Source organism: Xenopus laevis, chromosome 4L, assembly GCF_017654675.1.
Source record: "Xenopus laevis strain J_2021 chromosome 4L, Xenopus_laevis_v10.1, whole genome shotgun sequence".
Lineage (NCBI taxonomy): Eukaryota > Metazoa > Chordata > Amphibia > Anura > Pipidae > Xenopus > Xenopus laevis.
This window is the reverse complement of record NC_054377.1, coordinates 138,065,127-138,088,634: the sequence shown is the minus strand read 5'-3', so window position 1 is coordinate 138,088,634 and position 23,508 is coordinate 138,065,127. Positions and strand designations below refer to the sequence as shown.

The following is a 23,508-nucleotide window of genomic DNA, read 5'->3' as shown; positions in this document are numbered from 1 at the left end:
ATTGCAAACTCACTGAAAAGTTATGTCCCATGTGGCCCCCCTTCAAGTCGCTGACTAACTCAGAGTTAGAGAGCTGAAAAGCAGGAAGTAGTGTTCTGCTATTATGTTACACATCCAGTCACTGCAGCCTTTATACATTACATTTTTGCCTAAATAACTAATTTCAGAAACATTTTTTATTTTGTACAGCCTATTTATTTACACAGTTTTTATTTTCACACTGAACTGTTCCTTTAAGTACTAAACATTTTAATTTGTTTTTTTAATCATAGAGTCTGTCAGAAATCACATTGGCCTGATCATAAGACTGCCTGCCGACCAGAGAACATTGGCTATCCCTTCCTCATCAGTGTCCCAGAGTCACGCCTGACATATTCCCGTCTGGCACAGCTACTAGAGGGTTATGCAAGGTCAGTACCACCTTTTATTACTAGGATATTCGTTCAGAGTAAGCTTCCCCCTAATTTTCATACCTTTGCCTTAAAGGAAAATTATACCCCCCCAAACAATGTAGGTCTCTATAAAAAAAATTATTGCATAAAACAGCTCATGTATAAAACCCTGCTTCATGTAAATAAACCATTTTCATAAGAATATACTTTTTGAGTACTATTTGCCATTCGGTAGTCATAAATAGAAAATTGCCATTTTAAAAAATAAGGGCCGTCATGGATTCATGGTGTGCACAAACAAACCATACTTGTTAGGTCACATGAGCCAATTAACAACAGAGTTCTGTGTTTTGCATCCACATTTTTTCCTGTTAGAGTTGTAGTATTTCTGGTCAGGTGATCTCTGAGGCAACACACAGACCATAACAAAATGGTGGTTCAAGACAAGAGATATAAAAGGGCAATATTTTCTTATATATATATATATATATATATATATATATATATGAGATTCTTTAATATGTCACTTAACTTGATATAAACTATCTATTGCTTTAGTATTAAATTTGGGGATATAGTTTTCCTAGGCATCTGCTCATAGGTGAGTAATTACTATGCGATTTTCAGCCAACATTCCGAGCCCCTGGGATAACAATTAGATTATAATGGAGGCTTGGCAAGACTTGTTGGGAGAAGTCCACATGAATATAGCCCATGTAGTCCATGTCCACATTCTAAACTGCCCAATAGATATGTGGCTAATTGTTGACTACATATGTTTGGGAAGGCACCATAGGTTATTTATAGGCCTTGTTACTGCATGTTCATTCATTTTGGCATGCTTTTAATGCATTCTTTTCCGTTTCTAGGTACTCTGTAAATGTGTTCCAGCCTCCATTTATTCCGGGGAGGACTTCACCAGATCATGCACCTCAACCACTAAGCACAGAGAAGGCTGATCTACCGTCTCAGTCAGATCTTCCCCTTTTAGGGGAATCCAGTGAGGAGGAGAAAGATTTTCACTCTATGCAGTCTTCTCAAACCACTCTGCCTCCTCTCACCTCACAGCCTGAGTCAGGAGACCCTGGTATTGTGCATGACAAAGCACCTGGTGATCGGGTCTCTCTGTACAGTACAGATTCTGGTTTTTCAGAACACAGCACAGAGACTGTTAGAGAGATGGATTCTGGAGGCGAGAAAGAAACCATTTATGAAAAATCTGTCAAACCTGAAGGTATGGCTTGTTCTAGGTGTTTTAATCAGTAGCACACATGGCAACATATCCTAGAGCTTTCACCAGTGTTTTTGGAATTGGCTATAATATCTAACCAGCCACAAACAGTTATATTTTTGATGAAATAATAATTGAATTCTGTTGATTTAGACATCTATTGTTAAAAGTGATATAAAAGCTTGTTAGTGCTTCACAGTTCAAAAAAATCCATAGAACCAGTTCCTGGCATTGGAACCCGTGCAGGCTCCAGAAAATCTCTGAGATTAAATTTGTTCTACTGCACCTTTGTGCAAGTTATAACTGTAACAAATTCTTTGTTTGGAAGCTAAGAGTTATAAGGGGTCATTTACTAAGTGCAGGTAATGGTAAAACGTGCAAAAAAACAAGGTCAAACACCATATTTATTGCACTATTCCCCATGCTTAGCACTCCAGACGCAAGCTGTTTCAGAATGAAGACTTCAAAGACTTCACCTATAAATACTTGACTGCCTGCATTTGGTGTTGCTGTATTAATGACGGGCAGTCTGGGGTCGACCCGTATCCCACCTGCTTACTTGTGCAGGTTAGAGAGCAAACTTGATAGCCCTGTGCTCTTCAATTTTGTGCCAGATGTTTAATCTGCTGCAAGATGCACAACACAGTAGTGTCCCAGATGCAAGTGCTGTGTAAATTAGCACCAATGGCCTTACACTTGCATCCAGGGCATAAGAAAATTAGCCATATATTCTTTGTGTATTCTTTCTCATTCCACATCTGCCTTATACCTATCTGCTAAAACACACTGACTGGTACAAGGGATGCACCGAACTCTGCTTTTTAGGGTTCAACCAAATACCGAACCTTTCTTCAGTATTGTAAAAGCTGTCTCATGGGCGGAAAACCCTTATATGTGCTCTTTTTATTTCCCTTAGTCATCCTTGGTCAGCATTCACCAATGGGTTAACGCTCCCTGTGGGTCAGGTTGCACTTCCCTTCCTCCCCCAGTCTTTTTTGTCCTCTCCAAGCCAGTGGATAGATGAAGCTTACAAGAAGCAAGAACTTCCTATGGAAAAGCAGATAGGAATACAAGAATGGAAAGGGTAAGGCCTGGGAGCTCCCTTGTAAGTGGTTAGCATGGGCTAGATATACCTATTTAGATCTCTCCTCCCGTGGGCCGGTTAGGAGATTTCTGCAGTTGGAAACAGAGCGATGTTTGTGGGCTGATTAATCCCACTTAAGGGTTAGTATAAGCCAGGATGCCCCAGGTGCAGTTTCGGCAGATAGTCCAGAGGCTATCATCCGGAGCGGCTAAGTACCGCGGAAATGACGTCAGCGGGGGAAGTTCTGGGAGGCCATCTTGGTTGAGGAAAGGCACATTGACGGAAGCCATAGGGAAGTGACATCAGCGGCGGAAGGGCCCGTGCCTAGTGCGGCAGATTATTTTGGGCAGCATGCCACCCAGCCACTCTATGTGGAGCACTGGGGACATGAGTGCTTTTGTGCGGCCGCGAGGGGTTGTAGTCCGCTAGGACCGCATGGCTAGGGGTGTCCGTCCGGTAAATCCGGCGCTGCTCAGATGTAAAGAAAGACAAGTCACCCGAAGAGCCTGCAGCCACTGCAGAGAAACGTCATGAACCTGTAATCTCTCTGTCACAGGAAAATCAGCTGTTTGCGGAATCCTTGGCTTCAGTTACAAAACAAGCAGTTCTGCAGGTATTTCAAGAAGTATCAAGCTCCAAGAGGAGACCTAGACATACAAGACAAGTGGAAGATTTATCAGATGTATCTGAGAGATTTATCAGAAGAAGATTTATCAGAGGGTTCTGATGTTTTGGGGGATCAAAGGAAGGAGAAGTAGAGTCAGAGGAGGAATCCACCTTTGACATAGCTGTCATTGATCCTCTGATTAAGGCAGTCAGGCAGACCCTGAATTTTCCAATGGAATCAGCAACGGTCTCTTCAGCAAGGAAGAAGGCAGTAGGTTTTCCAGTACATTCCTCTATCAAAGAAATTATTATGACAGAGTGGAAAAAGACTGAAAATAGAGCTCAAACAGCAGGGAAATTTAATAAAAAAAAATACCCCTTTAATGACCAAGAGTCAAAGTTCTGGGATTCACCACCCAAGGTAGATGCGGCTATAATCTGACTGGCCAAAAAGACGACCCTTCCAGTGGATGATGGGGCAGTGTTTAGAGAGCCAATGGAGAAGAAGATAGAGTTCAATTTGTGAAAAGCATTTGGAGCAGAAGGGGCAGCTTGTAAGCCAGCAGTAGCACTGACGTCGCTGTCTAGGGCATTGCAGGAATGAGCTTGGTGAAGCAATTTCAGCTAATGTAAAAAACATTACATGTTGGACATGTTATCAGACTGTAAGATGGTGACAGAGTTTATTTCAGAAGCTTCAATAGATGTAGTTCATTTTGTGGCTAGATCCATGGCCTTATCAGTAGCAGCCAGGAGGTCGCTGTGGTTGAAGGCTTGGGCAGCTGATACTGCATCCAAGTCTAATCTGTGCCATTTGCCGTTCGAAGGTGAAATATTAGTAAGTTGAAATGCTGGATTCTATAAATGAGTGTCTGGAGGCAAGAGTGTTTTTCTTCCTCAAGAAAATAAAGCCAAAAAAAGCCCGCTATGAGCCCAGCTATGGAAAAGCTAGGGATAAAATGTTTTGAACATCCAGACAATATAAACCTGGCAAGGAATACTCAAGGCAGCCCTCCTGGAGATCAGGTTGTCCAAGTTCTAGAGGGACATCAAGGAGATTTTATGTTTTTTTCCTCTGTCCCTTCTACTTCCAGTCAACAATGAAGGCGGCAAGGCTCAGAATATGGTAGGAGGCAGATTAGCCGAATTCTCTCATGTCTGGGCCAGAACCATTCAAGATGGTTGGGTACGGAACATGATCAAGGGTTTTTCCTGGAATTCAAGTCAGTACCCAGAAAAGATTTTTTCATAGATTCAATCTTCAAAGACAGAGATTCAAAAGAAGGTATTGCAATAATACGTAAACCAGTTATTCGAGTCAAAGGCAATAATCACTTCCTCCAGAGGAGAAGTTCAAAGGCCTTTACTAAAAAAAAAAAGCGTCGGAAACCTTAAGACCGGTTCTAGATATGAGAAGTTATGAGAAGAGTGAACAAATTCTTGCAAGCAAGGATGTTCAAAATGGAGTCCCTAGCTTCCATTATGCAGGCGGTCTCGGTAGGAGATTAGCTAACAAGCATAGATCTGAAGGATGCTTACTTCCACATACCTGTTGCAAAGGTGCACAGAAAATATGAGATTTGCGATAGGAGACTTACATGTGCAGTTCAGGTGCCTACCGTTGGGCCATCCCAGTCCCCGAGGGTTTTTACAAAGGTGTTGGTAACACTCATTGCAGAATTAAGAAAAGAGGGACTGGCAGTATATCATTACCTAGATGATATCCTGGTGGTGTCAAACTCAAGGTCCAAAGCTGAAAGACATACTTCCAGAGTACAGGAGTTTCTACTAGCCCATGGGTGGGTAGTAAACAAACAAAAAATCAGTTTGTGCCCCAAACAAACTCCAGTATCTGGGGGCTCTCTTTCAGACAGATCAAAATCTGGTCAATCTTCATGGGGAAAAACAGAGGAAGGTTGTCGAGCTGATAAAGAGATTCAGAGGGCAGAAGACAGTCTCAGTACAACAATGCTTAAGGGTACTGGGCACCATGTTGGCCACCAGTCAAATGGGCAAGGTGGCACACACGGCCCTTGCAGTTTTTTCTACTGAGAAAGTTGAGACAGCCTCACTTACATTTACAATAGTTACCTCAAGAGATCAAAGAAAGTCTGACCTGGTGGTGCATTCGGGAAAACCTGGCAAGAGGAATTCCCTTAGAGGAGCCAGAGTGGGTGATATTAACCACCGATGCACTCCATTTTGAAGTCAGGAAGGAATTTTTTCCCCCTCTGAGGCAAATTGGTGAGGCTTCAGATGGGTTTTTTTGCCTTCCTCTGGATCAACTGGCAGTTAGGCAGATATAATAAAAAAAAGTTGAACTTGAAGGACGTGTGTCTTTTTTCAACCTTACTTACTATGTTACTATGTAAGTGTGGGGTGAGGAGCCCACACCGGCGAGAGATATGTGCCAAGCACCTGGAGAGGAGAAAATATAACGTCAAATATTCTGGAATCAAGAGCCATAAGACAATTTTTTTTTTTTTTCCTTTTGCACACCTTTTAAAAAACAAACAGGTAAAAATCGTGACAGACAACACAACAGAAGTTGCATATATAGTAAAACAAGGAGGCACCAGAAGCATGACACTATCCACTGTTTCAGTGGGCTGAAGTCTAGCTTGGAAGGTTTAACTGCAATTCATCTTCCAAGGATAGAAAATATAAAAGCAGATTTCCACAGCAGGACGTTAATAGATCCAGGGGAGTGTAGCTTACATGAAGATATTTTCGAGAAAATTGTAAAAAGATGGAGGCAGCCAAAGATAGATGTCATGGCATCCCCACAGAACAGGAAATGTCATCAGTTTTACTTGAGATTCCCATGCAAGGAAGCCTGTGCAGTCGGAGGGCTTAATCTACATTTTTCCTCCATTTCAGTTAATCTGGAGGATACTGAAAAAAAAAAAAGAGGGAAAGTGGAAGCAATCACAGTGATTCCCTTCTGGCCCAGGAGGCTTTGGTTTCTGCTCCTGCGGAGATTGGCGATAGAGGAATCAATGCTGATTGCAAATTATCCCATGATGGCTGTCGCAGGGAGCAATCCATATCCAGAAGCACAATCATTTATCTTTGATGGCTTGGCGGTTGAGAGGGAAAGATTGGAACGCCTCTCGCTTAGAAATGAAGTCATAAATGTATTTATATTTAATTTGGGAGAAGAGTGTTGCAATCTGTAATACATGCTGTTAATTAAAAAACTTCTGTTAATACAATTGGTTTCCCTCCCTCCTTTAAGCTTGGGGAATTCCCATTGGTGAATGCTGACCATGGGTAAGTGAGGGAAAACAGGAAATTGTTATACAATCCTGATAGAAATAGCTCTGATTCGGCCAAAAACAGGTTTCGGTGCATCCCTAGAAGATACATTTTTGAACCTTGTACTTCAGTGTTTTGCTGACTTTGGACTTCCCCCTTTAAATGGAAAGGACATTACAAAAAAGTTATTCATTTTAAACTGACCCAATCCCAACTATTTCTATTCCATTACATTAATAGTGCAGATTTTTTTTTAAAGGAAAACTATACCCCCAAAATGAATACTTGAGCAACAGATAGTTTATATTAAGTGGCATATTAACCCTTTAAGTGCCAGCAGAATTTCACATTTTGGTTACGCGAAATGCCAGCCGTTTTTGAAACATTTTGTGCTCTCTCACTTTAGGGGCATTTTCTGAGGGGAAACCTATAGTTTACCTAGGAAAACTATACATTGTTTTTTTCGGTAGAAACTGAGCTTTCTAAATCTGCCTGAGTTTTCATGTATTTCCACCTGTGCAAAAAAATTTATAGTGCTAAATACCAAAAAAAAATGAAAAATTACCATTTTTCATCGTATATCAATTTATACCAGAAAAATATTTCATTTTAGGGATGAAAATCCAACTGATTTGGAAAGCCTTATGTCTCTCGAACGTGCCAATACCAGATATGTATAGTTTTAGGGAGATTTAGGATTTCTGTACAGCAAAAACTCCCGGCAGTATATTACCGAATTTTGAAAGCACTAAGGCAGAAAACAGCATGCTTTAGATTCCAAGGCAAAAAATCCTGAAACCGTAGGTTTACCCCAGAAAACCATACATTTTTGAAAAGTACACATTCTGCCGATTACAAAATGGGTAACTATGTCTCTCTACTCCCAACTACCAAACATAAAAGCTTGTCTGAAAATAGCAGTTTTTCAAAAAAAAATTCAAAATTCTGAAAAATCATTTCAAAGGTTTTATTTTGCTGCTCCGCATATCCCAAACTATATTAGGTACCAAGAAAAAGCACCTGAAATATGATTGCCAGGGGTCCACTGAACAGTTTGATACCCATTATGCATAGGTTTACCAAAGTATCTGGCATTTAGAGACACCAATATGAAGTTAGCACATCCAAATTGATCAGGACTTTACTTCAGCTACTGAGAAATCAACACATTGACTGCATTTTTTGTGGGGTAAAAACACAGAAATATATGTTTACCCCCCAAACCCATATATTTTTGGAAAGTACACATTCTACTGAATCTAAAATGGGTACCCATGCCTTTCTGCTCCAAACTACTGAGTCGCAAGGCTTTCCCAAAATTGTCGGTTTTGGTGAAATATCTGAAAATTGCCTCAAACCTTCAACTTCCCAGCACCATATCGCCCATGTATCATTACGTACTAAGAAAAAGCACCCTAAATATGATTGCCAGGGTTCCTCTGAACATTTTGGTGGTCATTGTTCATAAGTTTACCAAAGTATCTGGCATTTAGAGGCCCCAAAATGAAGTTAGCGCATACAAACAGTCCCGTGGGTAACCACATTGACTGCATTTTTGTGGGGTAAAAACACAGAAATATATGTTTACCCCCCAAAACCCATATATTTTTGGAAAGTACACATTCTACAGAATCTAAAATCGGTACCCATGCCTTTCTGCTCCAAACTACTGAGTCGCAAGGCTTTCCCAAAATTGTCGGTTTTGGTGAAATATCTGAAAATTGCCTCAAAGCTTCAACTTCCCAGCACCATATCACCCATGTGTCATTACGTACTAAGAAAAAGCACCCTAAATATGATTGCCAGGGTTCCTCTGAACATTTTGGTGGCCATTGTTCATAAGTTTACCAAAGTATCTGGCATTTAGAGGCCCCAAAATGAAGTTAGCGCATACAAACAGTCCCGTGGGTAACTTCAGCTAATGAAAAATCAACACATTGACTGCATTTTTGTGGGGTAAAAACACAGAAATATATGTTTACCCCCAAAACCCATATATTTTTGGAAAGTACACATTCTACAGAATCTAAAATCGGTACCCATGCCTTTCTGCTCCAAACTACTGAGTCGCAAGGCTTTCCCACAATTGTCGGTTTTGGTGAAATATCTGAAAATTGCCTCAAAGCTTCAATTTCTCAGCACCATATCACCCATGTATCGTTATGCACCAAGAAAAAGCACCCTAAATATGATTGCCAGGGTTCCTCCGAACAGTTTGGTGGCCATTGTTCATAGGTTTACCAAAGTATCTGGCATTTAGAGGCCCAAAATGAAGTTAGCGCATACAAATAGTCCTGTGGGTAACTTCAGCTAATGAAAGATCAACACATTGACTGCATTTTTGTGGGGTAAAAACACAGAAATATATGTTTACCCCCCAAACCCATACATTTTTGGAAAGTACACATTCTACAGAATCTAAAATGGGTACCCATGCCTTATTGCTCCAAACTACCGAGTCGCAAGGCTTTCCCAAAGTTGCCGGTTTTGGTGAAATATCTGAAAATTGCCTCAAAGCTTCAACTTCCCAGCACCATATCACCCATGTGTCATTACGTACTAAGAAAAAGCACACTAAATATGATTGCCAGGGTTCCTCTGAACATTTTGGTGGCCATTGTTCATAAGTTTACCAAAGTATCTGGCATTTAGAGGCCCCAAAATGAAGTTAGCGCATACAAACAGTCCCGTGGGTAACTTCAGCTAATGAAAAATCAACACATTGACTGCATTTTTGCGGGGTAAAAACACAGAAATATATGTTTACCCCCCAAACCCATATATTTTTGGAAAGTACACATTCTACGGAATCTAAAATGGGTACCCATGCCTTTCTGCTCCAAACTACTGAGTCGCAAGGCTTTCCCAAAGTTGTCGGTTTTGGTGAAATATCTGGAAATTGCCTCAAAGCTTCAACTTTCCAGCATCGTATTGTCCATGTATCATTACCAGCATAAAGCATCCTAAATATAAACATAGGGGTCTACTAAACAGTTTGATGCCCAATATGCATAGATATACCAAACTATGTGGCGCACAGAGACCCCCAAATGACAATATGTATAGACATTTTCACGGCTGACGCGCTGGCTGCTGCAATATAACCACTCGGTGTGTGTATTATGCGACATTAGACCACCTAACAGTACAGAGACCCCAGAAAACCATATATTTTCAGAAAGTACACATTCTGACGAATCCAATATGGGTAAATAAGTGTTTCTACTGCAAACTGCCAAACTGCAAAGCAATGCTGAACATAACGGTTTTTATCAAATTTCTGAAAATTGTCACAAAGCTTGAATTTTACCCCATTATATGCCCCACATTTCGTAACTTATCAGCATAAAACATCCTAAATATGAACGCCAGGGGTCTACTAAACACTTTGATGCCCAATATGCATAGATAAACCAAACTATGTGGCGCACAGAGACCCCCAAATGACAATAGTGTATATACATTTTCACGGCTGACGCGCGCTGGCTGCTGCAATATGAGCACCTGGTGTGTGTAATATGCGACATTAGACCCCCTAACAGTACAGAGACCCCAGAAAACTATATATTTTCAGAAAGTACACATTCTGACGAATCCAATATGGGTAAATATGTGTTCCTACTGCAAACTGCCAAACTGCAAAGCAATGCTGAACGTAACGGTTTTTATCAAATTTCTGAAAATCGTCACAAAGCTTGAATTTTACCCCATTATATGCCCCACATTTCGTAACTTATCAGCATAAAACATCCTAAATATGAACGCCAGGGGTCTACTAAACACTTTGATGCCCAATATGCATAGATATACCAAACTATGTGGCGCACAGAGACCCCCAAATGACAATAGTGTATATACATTTTCACGGCTGACGCGCGCTGGCTGCTGCAATATGAGCACCTGGTGTGTGTAATATGCGACATTAGACCCCCCTAACAGTACAGAGACCCCAGAAAACCATATATTTTAAGAAAGTACACATTCTGACGAATCCAATATGGGTAAATATGTGTTCCTACTGCAAACTGCCAAACTGCAAAGCAATGCTGAACGTAACGGTTTTTATCAAATTTCTGAAAATCGTCACAAAGCTTGAATTTTACCCCATTATATGCCCCACATTTCGTAACTTATCAGCATAAAACATCCTAAATATGAACGCCAGGGGTCTACTGAACACTTTGATGCCCAATATGCATAGATATACCAAACTATGTGGCGCACAGAGACCCCCAAATGACAATAGTGTATATACATTTTCACGGCTGACGCACTGGCAGCTGCAATATAAGCACCTGGTGTGTGTATTATGCAACATTAGACCCCCCTAACAGTACAGAGACCCCAGAAAACCATATATTTTCAGAAAGTACACATTCTGACGAATCCAATATGGGTAAATAAGTGTTTCTACTGCAAACTGCCAAACTGCAAAGCAATGCTGAACATAACGGTTTTTATCAAATTTCTGAAAATTGTCAGAAAGCTTGAATTTTACTCCATTATATGCCACACATTTCGTAACGTATCAGCATAAAACATCCTAAATATGAACGCCAGGGGTCTACTGAACACTTTGATGCCCAATATGCATAGATATACTAAACTATGTGGCGCACAGAGACCCCCAAATGACAATAGTGTATATACATTTTCACGGCTGACGCGCTGGCTGCTGCAATATAAGCACCTGGTGTGTGTAATATGCGACATTAGACCCCCCTAAAAGTACAGAGACCCCAGAAAACCATATATTTTCAGAAAGTACACATTCTGACGAATCCAATATGGTTAAATAAGTGTTTCTACTGCAAACTGCCAGACTGCAAATCAATGCTGAACGTAACCGTTTTTATCAAATTTCTGAAAATCGTCACAAAGCTTGAATTTTACCCCATTATATGCCCCACATTTCGTAACTTATCAGCATAAAACATCCTAAATATGAACGCCAGGGGTCTACTGAACACTTTGATGCCCAATATGCATAGATATACCAAACTATGTGGCGCACAGAGACCCCCAAATGACAATAGTGTATATACATTTTCACGGCTGACGCGCTGGCTGCTGCAATATAAGCACCTGGTGTGTGTATTATGCGACATTAGACCCCCCTAACAGTACAGAGACCCCAGAAAACCATATATTTTCAGAAAGTACACATTCTGACGACTCCAATATGGGTAAATGTGTGTTTCTACTGCAAACTGCCAAACTGCAAAGCAATGCTGAACATAACGGTTTTTATCAAATTTTTGAAAATCGTCAGAAAGATTGAATTTTACCCCATTATATGCCCCACATTTCGTAACGTTTCAGCATAAAACATCCTAAATATGAACGCCAGGGGTCTACTGAACATTTTGATGCCCAATATGCATAGATATACCAAACTATGCGGCGCACAGAGACCACCAAATGACAATAGTGTATATACATTTTCACGGCTGACGCGCTGGCTGCTGCAATATAAGCACCTGGTGTGTGTAATATGCGACATTAGACCACCTAACAGTACAGAGACCCCAGAAAGCCATATATTTTCAGAAAGTACACATTCTGACGAATCCAATATGGGTAAATATGTGTTTCTACTGCAAACTGCCAAACTGCAAAGCAATGCTGAACATAACGGTTTTTATCAAATTTCTGAAAATTGTCAGAAAGCTTGAATTTTACCCCATTATATGCCCCACATTTCGTAACGTATCAGCATAAAACATCCTAAATATGAACGCCAGGGGTCTACTGAACACTTTGATGCCCAATATGCATAGATATACCAAACTATGTGGCGCACAGAGACCCCCAAATGGATATATAGTAGATAAAATTTACAAGGCAAAACAAAATAAGGCAGTAAAGGGTGAAATGCAAAAAAATCCAATAAAACCACAAAAATCAATGTTTTTTTTCCAGACTAGTGTTATCGGCCGTCAGAATCACAGTTTGAATATTTTAGATGGGCCAAACAGGTTTTACGGCTAGAAACAAGTGAACACAACATATGCAGAGCTGAAAATGCAATAAAATGGCTAAAAATTCAATAAAATGGCTAAAAATGCACCAAAATACCCAAAATTGCAATATAATCACCGAAATAACATACAAAAGGTATTGCACAGTACGGTTAGCGAATACGCTATGCGTAATGGCAATAAAACATTTTTTTCAGCCAAAAAAAGAAACGATGCGATAAGAAAAAAAAAAAAAAGCCACAATGCCATGTATGTGCGTGTGCGTGTGTACAAATGGTAAATTACATGTTATGTGCGCGTGTGTGCGTGTGCACATGTGTGTAAGTGCAGTGAGTGTAAGTGACCCCCCCAATCCCCAAAAATGTATGTGTAAGTGTGTGTAAGTGTGAATCTAAGTGTGTATTACTGTAATAAGTGTGTGTTGGTGTGTTTGTGTGTGTAATTGTTGCACTAACCTGAAAAAGTCGCTGGAGACTGTTGCAGGCGATCAGGAAGAGCCTCTGGAAGACATCTGCCTCGTGGTTCCTGTCTGTGTGCTGTGGGGGCGGAGATCGTCGATCCGGTGCAGGCTGCAGCAGCAGGACACGTAAGTAACACGTGCCTGCTGCTGTTTTTGGGCCCCTGGGCGATCGCGCCCCAGGGGCCACTCGATCCCCTGCTCTGCTCGTTGCCTAGGGGCAGGGGATCGAGCAGGAACGGAGCGAACGGCTCTAACAGCCGCTCCTCCGCTCCTGAACCAGGAAATGCTGCAGAACGTAGAATCTACGTTCTGTGGCATTTCAAGTACCTTTGCCACAGAACGTAGATTCTACGATCTGTGGCATTTAAAAGGTTAAAGAATCTTACCAAACTGGAATATATATTTATGTAAATATTGCTTTTTGACATCTCTTGCCTTGAACCCCCATTTTGTGATGGTCATGTGACCTAACATGAATAGTTGGTTTGGGTTGTTGGTGTGCACAGTGAATCATAAGATCCCAGGGGGCGGCCCTTATGTTTTAAAATGGTGATTTTCTAGTTGATTACACAATGGCACATACTACTAAAAAAGTATATTATTATTAACATGGTTTATTTACATGAAGCAGGGTTTTACATATGAGCTGTTTTATGCAATATATTTTTATGGAGACCTACATTGTTTACTTTAAAGTGGCATTTTTATTCTCTTCTTCGATTCCAGCATTGCGGGAATGTTTTATCTGCTTTATACTGTACCTCTATTGTTGTGTATAAAGTACTCTTTAACAAAATTTGAGTCATTTGGGAGGTGAAGAGGAGAGTTTTGGCCAACTGGCAGATAGTGGTTGCTTATGAGAGGCTGAAATACTGCAAGTTGTATGTAATGCCTTTTAGGGGGATAAAGCAAGTGGGGAAAAAATAATTATAAATTAGTCTCTTAATATTAAGGGCAAATGGAGAAAGTAAAAATATATAGGGTCCTATCCGCAGTGCACTATGGGACCAAAGCATATTGTGTGCAGAGATTGGCTTCACTGTGAGATCACTAGAGGATTAGACTAAGAATTGAAATTGTATTTCTTTTTCAGCTGCCGTTGCCGGATTTCAGCAGTCTGAATCTGTGAATGTGCATGCTTCTCCTTTCTACATCAATGTAATTGATGCAAATAACAAAGAGATGAAGCTGGAAGATAAAGGTCAGTGCAATCGGGAATTCATTATAACGCTCTTGTGTCAGACAGTGCACAGTGGTGCAAGCAGCGTCTTGCTTCTCATAGAGTAGGACCCATTTTAAGCCGGCGCTTTTTCAAGCCAACATTAAAAATGTTAAGTATACTCTAATGTGCCAGCTAACTGTCAGACACAGAAGAACTGGGGCAGGTGGCTGGCACTGGGTATAACAGTTGTGTAACACTTAGCACTCTGAAAGTTTCAGCAGAGAAATCACTGCTGTTTGTATCCTGTAGGCGAGTCTCCTTTGGAGCTGACTGAAGACTGCTCCCTGGCACTTGTCTGGAAGAATAATGAGCGGGTTAAAGAATTTGTTCTGGTAGAGTCCAAGGAACTGGAGTGTGAGGAGGATCCTGGATCTGCTAGTGAAGCAGCCAGAGCTGGACTATTCACTTTGGATCAGTGTCTTAACCTCTTCACCAAGCCAGAAGTCCTGGCACCGGAGGAAGCCTGGTAAGGGAAATTGTCCTCCAAAGTGCCCATATTATCATGGGAAAATCCTGACTTCATGGAGAGATAAAAACATAACTAAAGAAGTAGCTAGAAATGTTTTACATTATGTTTTGGGCTTATGTACCAGCCCAAGTCAACCACAGCCCTTTAGCATGATAAGAAATTCAGGGACATTTCTAGAAAATCCAGCTAGAAGGGCTGAACTGCAACACGCAATTATTAGAGGTGTCCCTGAATTGTCAAGTGATTTGGTAACTTTACTTTAGCAGGGAAGATCTGTGCCTCCAAAAATGCCCCAGTAGCTCCCCATCTTCTTTTCTGCTGATTAACTGCACATGCTCTGTGCTGCTGTCACTTACCTGAGCTTTAATTATTGGTACATAAACCAGCACAATTTGCATCAGAATTGAATCAGCCTTGTAGCATCAGCTTATATGACAGACAAACTTCATTTTGTGCTTAATGATTTGTGACGACCCCTAAGCCTAACTTCTCAACAGCTGCTCACTGAGCATGTGCGGGTCACTGACACTCCTAACAACTTCTGTGACAACCTTGAAGGCCTCAATCATTACTATTATAGAGATGCTAAACCCTTAGGATGGTTCAGTAAGTGCAGTATAAAAAATATGGCAAATGATATGTTCCTTACTGTAGCTTTTTCAACACATGCGCCAGCAATCTGCTATATCTCACATATACTGAAACCTGGACCATTTTTACAAGGATTATTATAATAATAATGACAATAGTATCAATAATAACAAAAAGGATAACATGAATTTATTAATAATAATGTAATGTTTTATTAATAACAGATTTATGACACACCAGCATATTTCACAGAGCTGTACCATAAATTGCTGCATACAAAAAAACAGCTGATAAGCAATATAATACTAGATGGTAAAGTGGGCCCTACCTAAAAGAACTTTCAGCCTTAAAGGAGAAGTGATGTGAGACACTAGGGATCATCCAGCTCAGATTGGTCAGCAGTCATTTAAACTCTTAGATCAGCATCAATGGGAAATCTTTTTGATCAGCCATGGAGGCTGCAGTTGGTTCTTATAGTAAACAATGTGTACTTTTCTGTGGACCAGGATTGCAACATTTTTTATTTTTTTTTAAATCTTGAAATTAACTGCAACACAACTGGGGTCAGTGGGCTCCATCCCAGGGCTCTACGTAAATCCAGTCTATATATCATGACTACTTAAAGGGATACTGTCATGGGAAAACATGTTTTTATTTCAAAACACATCAGTTAATAGTGCTACTCCAGCAGAACCCTGCACTGAAATCCATTTCTCAAAAGAGCAAACTGATTTTTTTTATATTCAATTTTGAAATCTGACATGGGGCTAGACATTTTGTCAATTTCCCAGCTGCCCCTGGTCATGTGACGTGTGCCTGCACTTTAGGAGAGAAATGCTTTCTGGCAGGCTGCTGTTTTTCCTTCTCAATGTAACTGAATGTGTCTCAGTGGGACATGGGTTTTTACTATTGAGTGTTGTTCTTAGATCTACCAGGCAGCTGTTATCTTGTGTTAGGGGGCTGCTATCTGGTTACCTTCCCATTGTTCTGTTGTTAGGCTGCTGGGGGGAGGGGGTGATATCACTCCAACTTGCAGTACAGCAGTAAAGAGTGACTGAAGTTTATCAGAGCACAAGTCACATGACTTGGGGCAGCTGGGAAATTGTCAATATGTCTAGCCCCATGTCAGATTTCAAAATTGAATATAAAAAAATCTGTTTGCTCTTTTGAGAAATTGATTTCAGTGCAAAATTCTGCTGGAGTAGCACTAATAACTGATTCATTTTGAAAAAAAAAATTTTTTTTCCCATGACAGTATCCCTTTAAGCACATCTCCACTAATAAAGTCCACTAATGCCCAGGCTTTTGTTGTCGTCTTGATGTGTGACCTTTGCCATTTCTAACTGGTTCTTTACTGTTTTTTATTTTTTTTTAATATTTTTATTTTCAAGGTACTGCCCCAAGTGTAACCAGCACAGAGAGGCATCCAAGCAGCTGATGCTCTGGCGGCTTCCTAACATCTTAATAATCCAGCTGAAACGCTTCTCCTTCCGGACGTTTATTTGGAGGGACAAAATCAATGATATGGTGGACTTTCCTGTCAGGTGACACATTACACGAGATAACTATAATGCTTGAGCTATTATACGCTCAGCCATGCGGCTCCAGCCCAGACTGGGGCCATTTTCTCTTGCCTAGATTGGGGGACACAGGCACCATGGGGATGAAGATCCTGTTGCTTGGAGAAAGGACACTAAAAGGTTAAAGTGGCTCCTCCTCCTCCTGCTCTGGGCTTCATCCCCGCCTACCTCCTCAATCCTCAGTTTTCTTTAGTGTCCTCAGAAGGAGGATGGACACTTCGTGGCTGGGAGCAATGGTACAGATTTATTCAGTATCATGCCACTACTAGGGGTCAATGTTTCTCTTCCAGAACCCCTCCAGCCAAGGACTTCTGATCTGAAGATGCTCTATAGCCTTCCCGCTCTACGGAGGCTGCAGGCTGGGGAGCTCCCCCCCACACTACCCTGGGCACTGGTTCCCGCTCTCCGGAGGCTGCACCAGTAGCCACGACGGAGGGTATGTCTTTTATTGAGCATTCCTGGCTGGCATGAGGAGGTAAGTCAATTCCCTCCTCCCTCCCCCCATTACATGCTGCCTGTCAGCTCTGCAGAAAGGCATTTAGTTTCACTTTCACTGCTATTCTCTCACAGAGATTTTCCTAGGCATTTAGTTTCACTTTCACTGCTATTCTCTGACAAAGATTTCCCTAGGCCAGGGATGTCCAAAAGGTAGATTTGGATCTACCAGTAGACCTTAGCTGGTCATCCGTAGATATAAAGACACTGTCAAAACACAGTTTGTCTAAATCACCCTCCTGTTTCATGCTTTTTATTTGATATTTATGTTAAGGTTACAATATACATTTTCTCATGAATCAATATTAAGTAATATTTTCTATGGAACAGAATGCTAACAATGCTTTTATATATGTAGATCATAATGGGACAACAGCACTAAAAGTAGTCCCCGCATTGGTAACTCAGTGCCATTCCCAGCGATCTTTCGCGCCACCATCTGGCGCTGCGTCTATTTCATTGTGCACGAGTCGCTGCACACGCGCCTCACGGGCGCCATCTTACTAAGGTACTATACCAAAGCCCAGGAAACCTCTCTGGCGGCCATTTTGGATCCGCATCTCTCTCTCCAGTACTGAGCGTTTCCAGCCTCACTGTCTCTCACAGAGAAGAACAAGGCACCATTCCTTCCTACCTTGGTGAATAGGTAGTTACACTTCCCTTACTCTTTCTCTAGGGGATTAACACTTCCCTCTCTCTATGGGACCTACTGTGGGGTTTTTCACTACTTCCCTCTGTCTCCACAGATCGCACTCTAAGGGAGAAGTGGTTCACTCCTCTGGACTCTCCTAATATTCCCCAATATCTTACTTACTGGGTTGCACTACATAGTATAGCCATGCAGGCAGGGCAGATGACCAGTCCCTTCCCAAGCAGGCAACTGCATGTACCACCAATGCAATTTAGTATTTGGCATGGGCTACTTGCAGACCTAAATTTGCTAGTGTTTTGGCTGAGCCAATATGTGAAGCCTGTAAGACTGCAGCAGTCACTGCACAATTACAATCCCACACAGCCCTACCAGCCAGCTCTGCGACAGCTACGGCTAATCAAACGAGCTTGGATTCTGAATTGGTGTGCGCTCTAGCGGGTCTACAAAACCTAGCCAGAGTTCCAGAGACTCTAGATAAGGTCCTACAGCATCTATCTACAGAGCCTCACAGACCGGTCACTCAGCAGTCGGCCACAAAGCGACCTCCCCTTTCCCCACCTGTTTTGCCTGATGAACAGGAAGAGGCATTGGGAAGAGGGACAGATCCTATCCGCAGATGAATAGGATCAGGATACCCCTAGATCACAATGAGAGGTCGAGAGCCTGATTCAGGCACACCCCACCTTTAGCAGAACGAACCAATAACATTTTCAAGAGGCAAAAGAAGTCTTCTTGTGTCTTCCAGCCTATGAACAGCTGGGTGACATTGTTAAAGCACAATGGAAAACGCCAGACCATAGAGTCCAATTTTCCATCGCTTTACTCAAACTTATCCTTTTACTTTACAGACCTTGGTCTTCACCCCCAGCAGTGGACCCACCGGTCTCTAAATTGTCAAAGACCACCACCATTCCAGTAGTCGATGCGGCTTCCTTTAACGATCCTATCGACAAACGTCTTGAGGGTTTCTGCAAGTCGATTTTTACAGCAGCTGGCAGAACTCTACGACCTATTATTGCCACCCCATGGGTATCCAGGTCAATGGAAGTTTGGGTGGAACAGGTGGCCCAACTCATGGCTCAGAAGACCCCTCCACATACCTCTTTCTAGCTCCGATAGCGGACACAAATACATAAATTTGCGTAGCAGTCCTGGACGCGGCTAAGCTCGTCACAAGGGCTTCGGCATAATCCATTGCAGCCAGACGTTTCCTTTGGCTAAAAAACTGGTCAACAGATCTTACCTTGAAGTGGTCTCTGCTTGGTCTCCCATTCTCGGAAAAAAAAAAAAAAAAACTTTTTGGTGCTGAACAGAGAAGGAAAATTCTCAAGCTACAGAGCCAGAGGTCCCAACATGAAAAGCAACAAGCTCCGACCCGCCCCAGATTCCAGTCAAGGCAGAGCACTTCTTGGTCAGGAAGCAGAGCAGCACCTAAGCCCGCACGGGACAAACAGCCTCCGCATGAGGAGGTGCCCACCCCTGAAAGCTAAACCCTTTGGCGGACGCTTAAGTCACTTTCGGGAGGTGTGACGGCATAGAGTACTGGAACCCTGGGTCCTACAGATCATTTCTATCTCATAGAATTCGCTCAGCTACCTCCGAGGTGATTTTCCATCTCAAGGCTCCCTACCACAGAACCCAGGCACTCAGCCTTCCATGGGGTTCCACACGCCCTGACTGCCTCCGCCGTAGTAATGGCGGTCCCTCAAGGGTAAAAGGGGCTTCGGTTTCTACTTAAACCTGTTTATAGTACCCAAAAGGATGGATCTTTTTCACCTGGTGCTAGACCTAAAGGCACTAAACGACCATGTAAAGAAGCACCACTTCAAGATGGAATCCATCCAGTCAGTCCTAATGTCCCTGGACATAGAGGATTTCAGGGCGGTGATCGACATCAAAGATGCATACCTGCATGTCCCCATACATCCCAACCACCACTGGGTCCTTCACTTTTCAGTGGCAGGAGAACATTGGTTGTGACAGCGTTGGCTTACATCAACCACCAAGGAGGCACAAGGAGTCAAGCTGCCCTACCAGCTATCTCCGCAGTATCCCTGGAGTGAACAACTGGATAGCAGATTTTCTCAGCCGAGAGACCTTAGATCAGGGAGAGTGGAGCCTACACCCGGAGGTTTTTTCAACTGATTCTGGCAAGGCGGGGCACTCCGGAAGTAGACTTAATGGCATCCAGGTACAACAACAAGCTTACGAGGTTCTTCACAAGAAGCAATGACCCTCTGGCCCTAGCATGGACACACTGGTGGTTCCGTGGCAGTTTCACCTAGCATATGTCTTCCCACCACTGGCACTTCTGCCAAGGGTAATCAAGAAGGGTAGAAACAGTTGTAGTGGCACCCTACTGGCCACACCACACTTGGTTCGAAGAGCTCATAAGTTCATCAGTGGACGCACCATTCCACCTTCCAGACAGAATGGATCTGTTATCTCAGGGACTGATCCTCCACCTGAGTTCACCATGGCTGGATTTAACGGCATGACACTTGCAGCCATAATCCTAGCCAGATCAGGAGTTCCAAAAAAGGCCATACCGACCTTACTAAGGGCCAGAAAGCCCGTCTTCGCACGCATCTACCACAGGGTATGGAGGACTTTCATATCCTGGTGTACATCTAAAGCCAAAGACCCACAGTCCTGGGACGAAAGTAGCCTATTGTTATTCCTTCAGGAGGGTTTAGAAATAAGGGATGGCACTCGGCTCACTGAATGTTCAGGTATCAGCCTTATCTATCCTTTTTCAGCAGCAGCAGCTTGCAATGCTGCCCAACATCAAGACCTTACTACAGGGAGCATTGAGGATGATACCTCCATACCGTCATACAATCCCTCCCTGGGATCTCAATATGGTACCTTCTGTATTGCAGGAGCAACCGTTCGAGCCATTGGCTCAATTCCATTAACTCTGCTGACTCTTCAGGTAGTTTTCTATTAGCCATCACTTTGGCTAGACTAGTTTCAAAACTAGCAGCTCTATCTTGTCGTCCACCATTTTTGATTTTTTACAAGGACAAGGCGGTGTTGAGACCTACCTTGGATTTCTTCCTAAGGAGTTCCATCTTAACCAGGACCTGCTGGTTCCTTCATTTTGTCCTGAACAAAAGACAAATTTGGAACAGTTACATACGTAGATGTGGTTCGTTCTCTCAGAACATACACCAGGGCTACCAAGAGTAGAAGGAAGCTAGACAACCTCTTTGTCTTACTAGAAGGACCACGGAAAAGCCTTAAGGCATCTAAGGCCACCAATGCAAGATGGATTAGGTCAACAATCTTGAAGGCCTATGAGGAACGAGGTAAGGCCACACCCTTCTGGGTTCAGCTCATTCTACTTCTTCACTCAGCACTTCTTGGGTGGTTCGTCTCCAGGCTTCAGCAGAACAGGTCTGTAGGGCTGCAGTGTGGTCATCCACACACACCTTTTCCAAATTCTACAAGGTGCATACATTCGCCTCAGCCAAGCGAGCTTCGGCAGGAAAGTGTTGCAGGTGGTTATTCCCTGAACACTAGGGGTAAAAAGTCCCGCCCTCATGGGTTGCTTTGGGACGTCCCCATGGTGCCTGTGTCCCCCAATCTAGGCAAGAGAAAAATAGATTTTTGTACTTACCGTTAAATCCTTTTCTCTTGTCCTACATTGGGGGACACAGGCCTTCCCTCCCTGTATTAGTTCATGTTAATATTGATCAGGTAATATCTTATATAATTTTTGTTGTTCAAATACCAACAATTTCAAACAGCAGGTGGTTCATACCGTGCTTAGCTTGCATTGGGGAGGTGCTCCTTCTCTTCACATGGGCAATGGGTAGGGCTCGTCATCTCTTCTTCGGTCAGAAAACTGAGGATTGAGGAGGTAGGCGGGGATGAAGCCCAGAGCAGGAGGAGGAGGAGCCACTTTAACCTTTTAGTGTCCTTTCTCCAAGCAACAGGATCTTCATCCCCATGGTGCCTGTGTCCCCCAATGTAGGACAAGAGAAAAGGATTTAACGGTAAGTACAAAAATCTATTTTTTTTAGCCTTTAACGTCAGAATAGTTTTATGCACAGGTCACAAATTACAATCCATCGTTCTGCATATAGACCATTTACCACACTGGTATTTGTAGTTGGCAACCTATTAGTCTTACATTTGACTGGCTAGTGGCCTTACACAACAAATAGTGGGCTCTATCTGAATTTGCTACTGGGGCTGAAATGCTCAAGTCTCAGGGGACAGAACAATTTAGGTTTATCTTCCAATAACAACGAGTTATTCAAACGTGATTCAATAACTAATGACCTTATATATATCTGTGTGGACATAATGAAATCTGTCCGGTTAAGATATTTGAGTTGAATATAGCTGCAAAAGTTTTATATAACCTAAAATATGGACCAAAAATACATTCAACGTAATTAATAATACCTTCAAAAATAGCCCTCTGTCCCTTATTACCTGTACAGAGAGTGAGAGAGAGAGAGGAGAAAAAAAGAAAAGGAGATAGACAGGAAAGGAGAGAGACAGGACGTTCCCCCCCCCTATTCCCATAAACTACCCCTACCCATTTCACCCCTCTACCTGCTTTGGCAATGCTAAATGTATTTTGCCCTGCCAACACAGCTCATTTGAGATATATATATATATGTGTTTTAGTGAGGTTCATTTAGAGTATATAGAAAATAATTTTTGTGCTTGTTTACATGTAATTGCAGGAATCTAGACTTGAGCACTTTCTGTATCGGACAAAAGGAAGACCACCAGAGGCCTATCTATGACCTTTATGCAGTGATTAATCATTATGGAGGAATGATTGGTGGACACTACACTGCATATGCCAGGCTACCCAATGAGAAGAACAGCCAGCGGAGTGACGTGGGTGTGTATCGAAATTAAATCGGATTAGGGGATATTGTTTGCTTGCCAGTACAGGTATGGGACCTGCTATCCAGAATGCTTGGGACCTGGGGTATTCTGGATAACGGATGTTTCTATAATTTGGATCCCCATACTTAAGTCTACTACAAAATCATGTAACAAATAAACCCAATAGGTTGGTTTTGCTTCCAATAAGGATTAATTATATCTTAGTTTGGATCAAGTACAAGGTACTGTTTTATATTATTATAGAGAAAAAGGAAATCACTTTTAAAAAAATTTGGATAAAATTTAGTCTATGGTAGATGGGCATTCTGTAATTCAGAGCTTTCTGGATAACTGTTTTCTGGATAACGGATCCCATACCTGTAATGATATCCAGCTTGTGTAACTGCAGTGGGAATGTACAATTACTTAAAGGAGAATTAAACCCTAAAAATGAATAGGGCTAAAACTGCCATATTTTATATATTTTTATATGCTGAACTTATTGCACCAGCCTAAAGTTTCAGCTTGTCAATAGCAGCGATGATCCAGGACTTCAAACTTGTCACAGGGGGTCACCATCTTGGAAAGTGTCTGTGACACTCACATGCTCAGTGGGCTCTGAGCAGCTGTTGA

At 42.1% G+C, this 23,508-nt stretch overlaps 1 protein-coding gene across 7 annotated transcripts in view; it reads left to right on the top strand.

Moving 5' to 3' along the window:
* The window catches only part of usp19.L (ubiquitin specific peptidase 19 L homeolog), a 104,639-nt gene that overhangs the window by 48,375 nt on the left and 32,756 nt on the right, over positions 1 to 23,508 (top strand). For all 7 annotated transcript variants that reach the window (XM_041590859.1, XM_041590858.1, XM_041590857.1 and 4 more), the window contains 6 exons: positions 273 to 410; positions 1,262 to 1,626; positions 14,106 to 14,213; positions 14,484 to 14,700; positions 16,686 to 16,838; positions 22,725 to 22,888. In XM_041590859.1, coding sequence (XP_041446793.1) covers positions 273 to 410; positions 1,262 to 1,626; positions 14,106 to 14,213; positions 14,484 to 14,700; positions 16,686 to 16,838; positions 22,725 to 22,888 — 1,145 coding nt within the window. The remainder of the gene's footprint in view (positions 1 to 272; positions 411 to 1,261; positions 1,627 to 14,105; positions 14,214 to 14,483; positions 14,701 to 16,685; positions 16,839 to 22,724; positions 22,889 to 23,508) is intronic.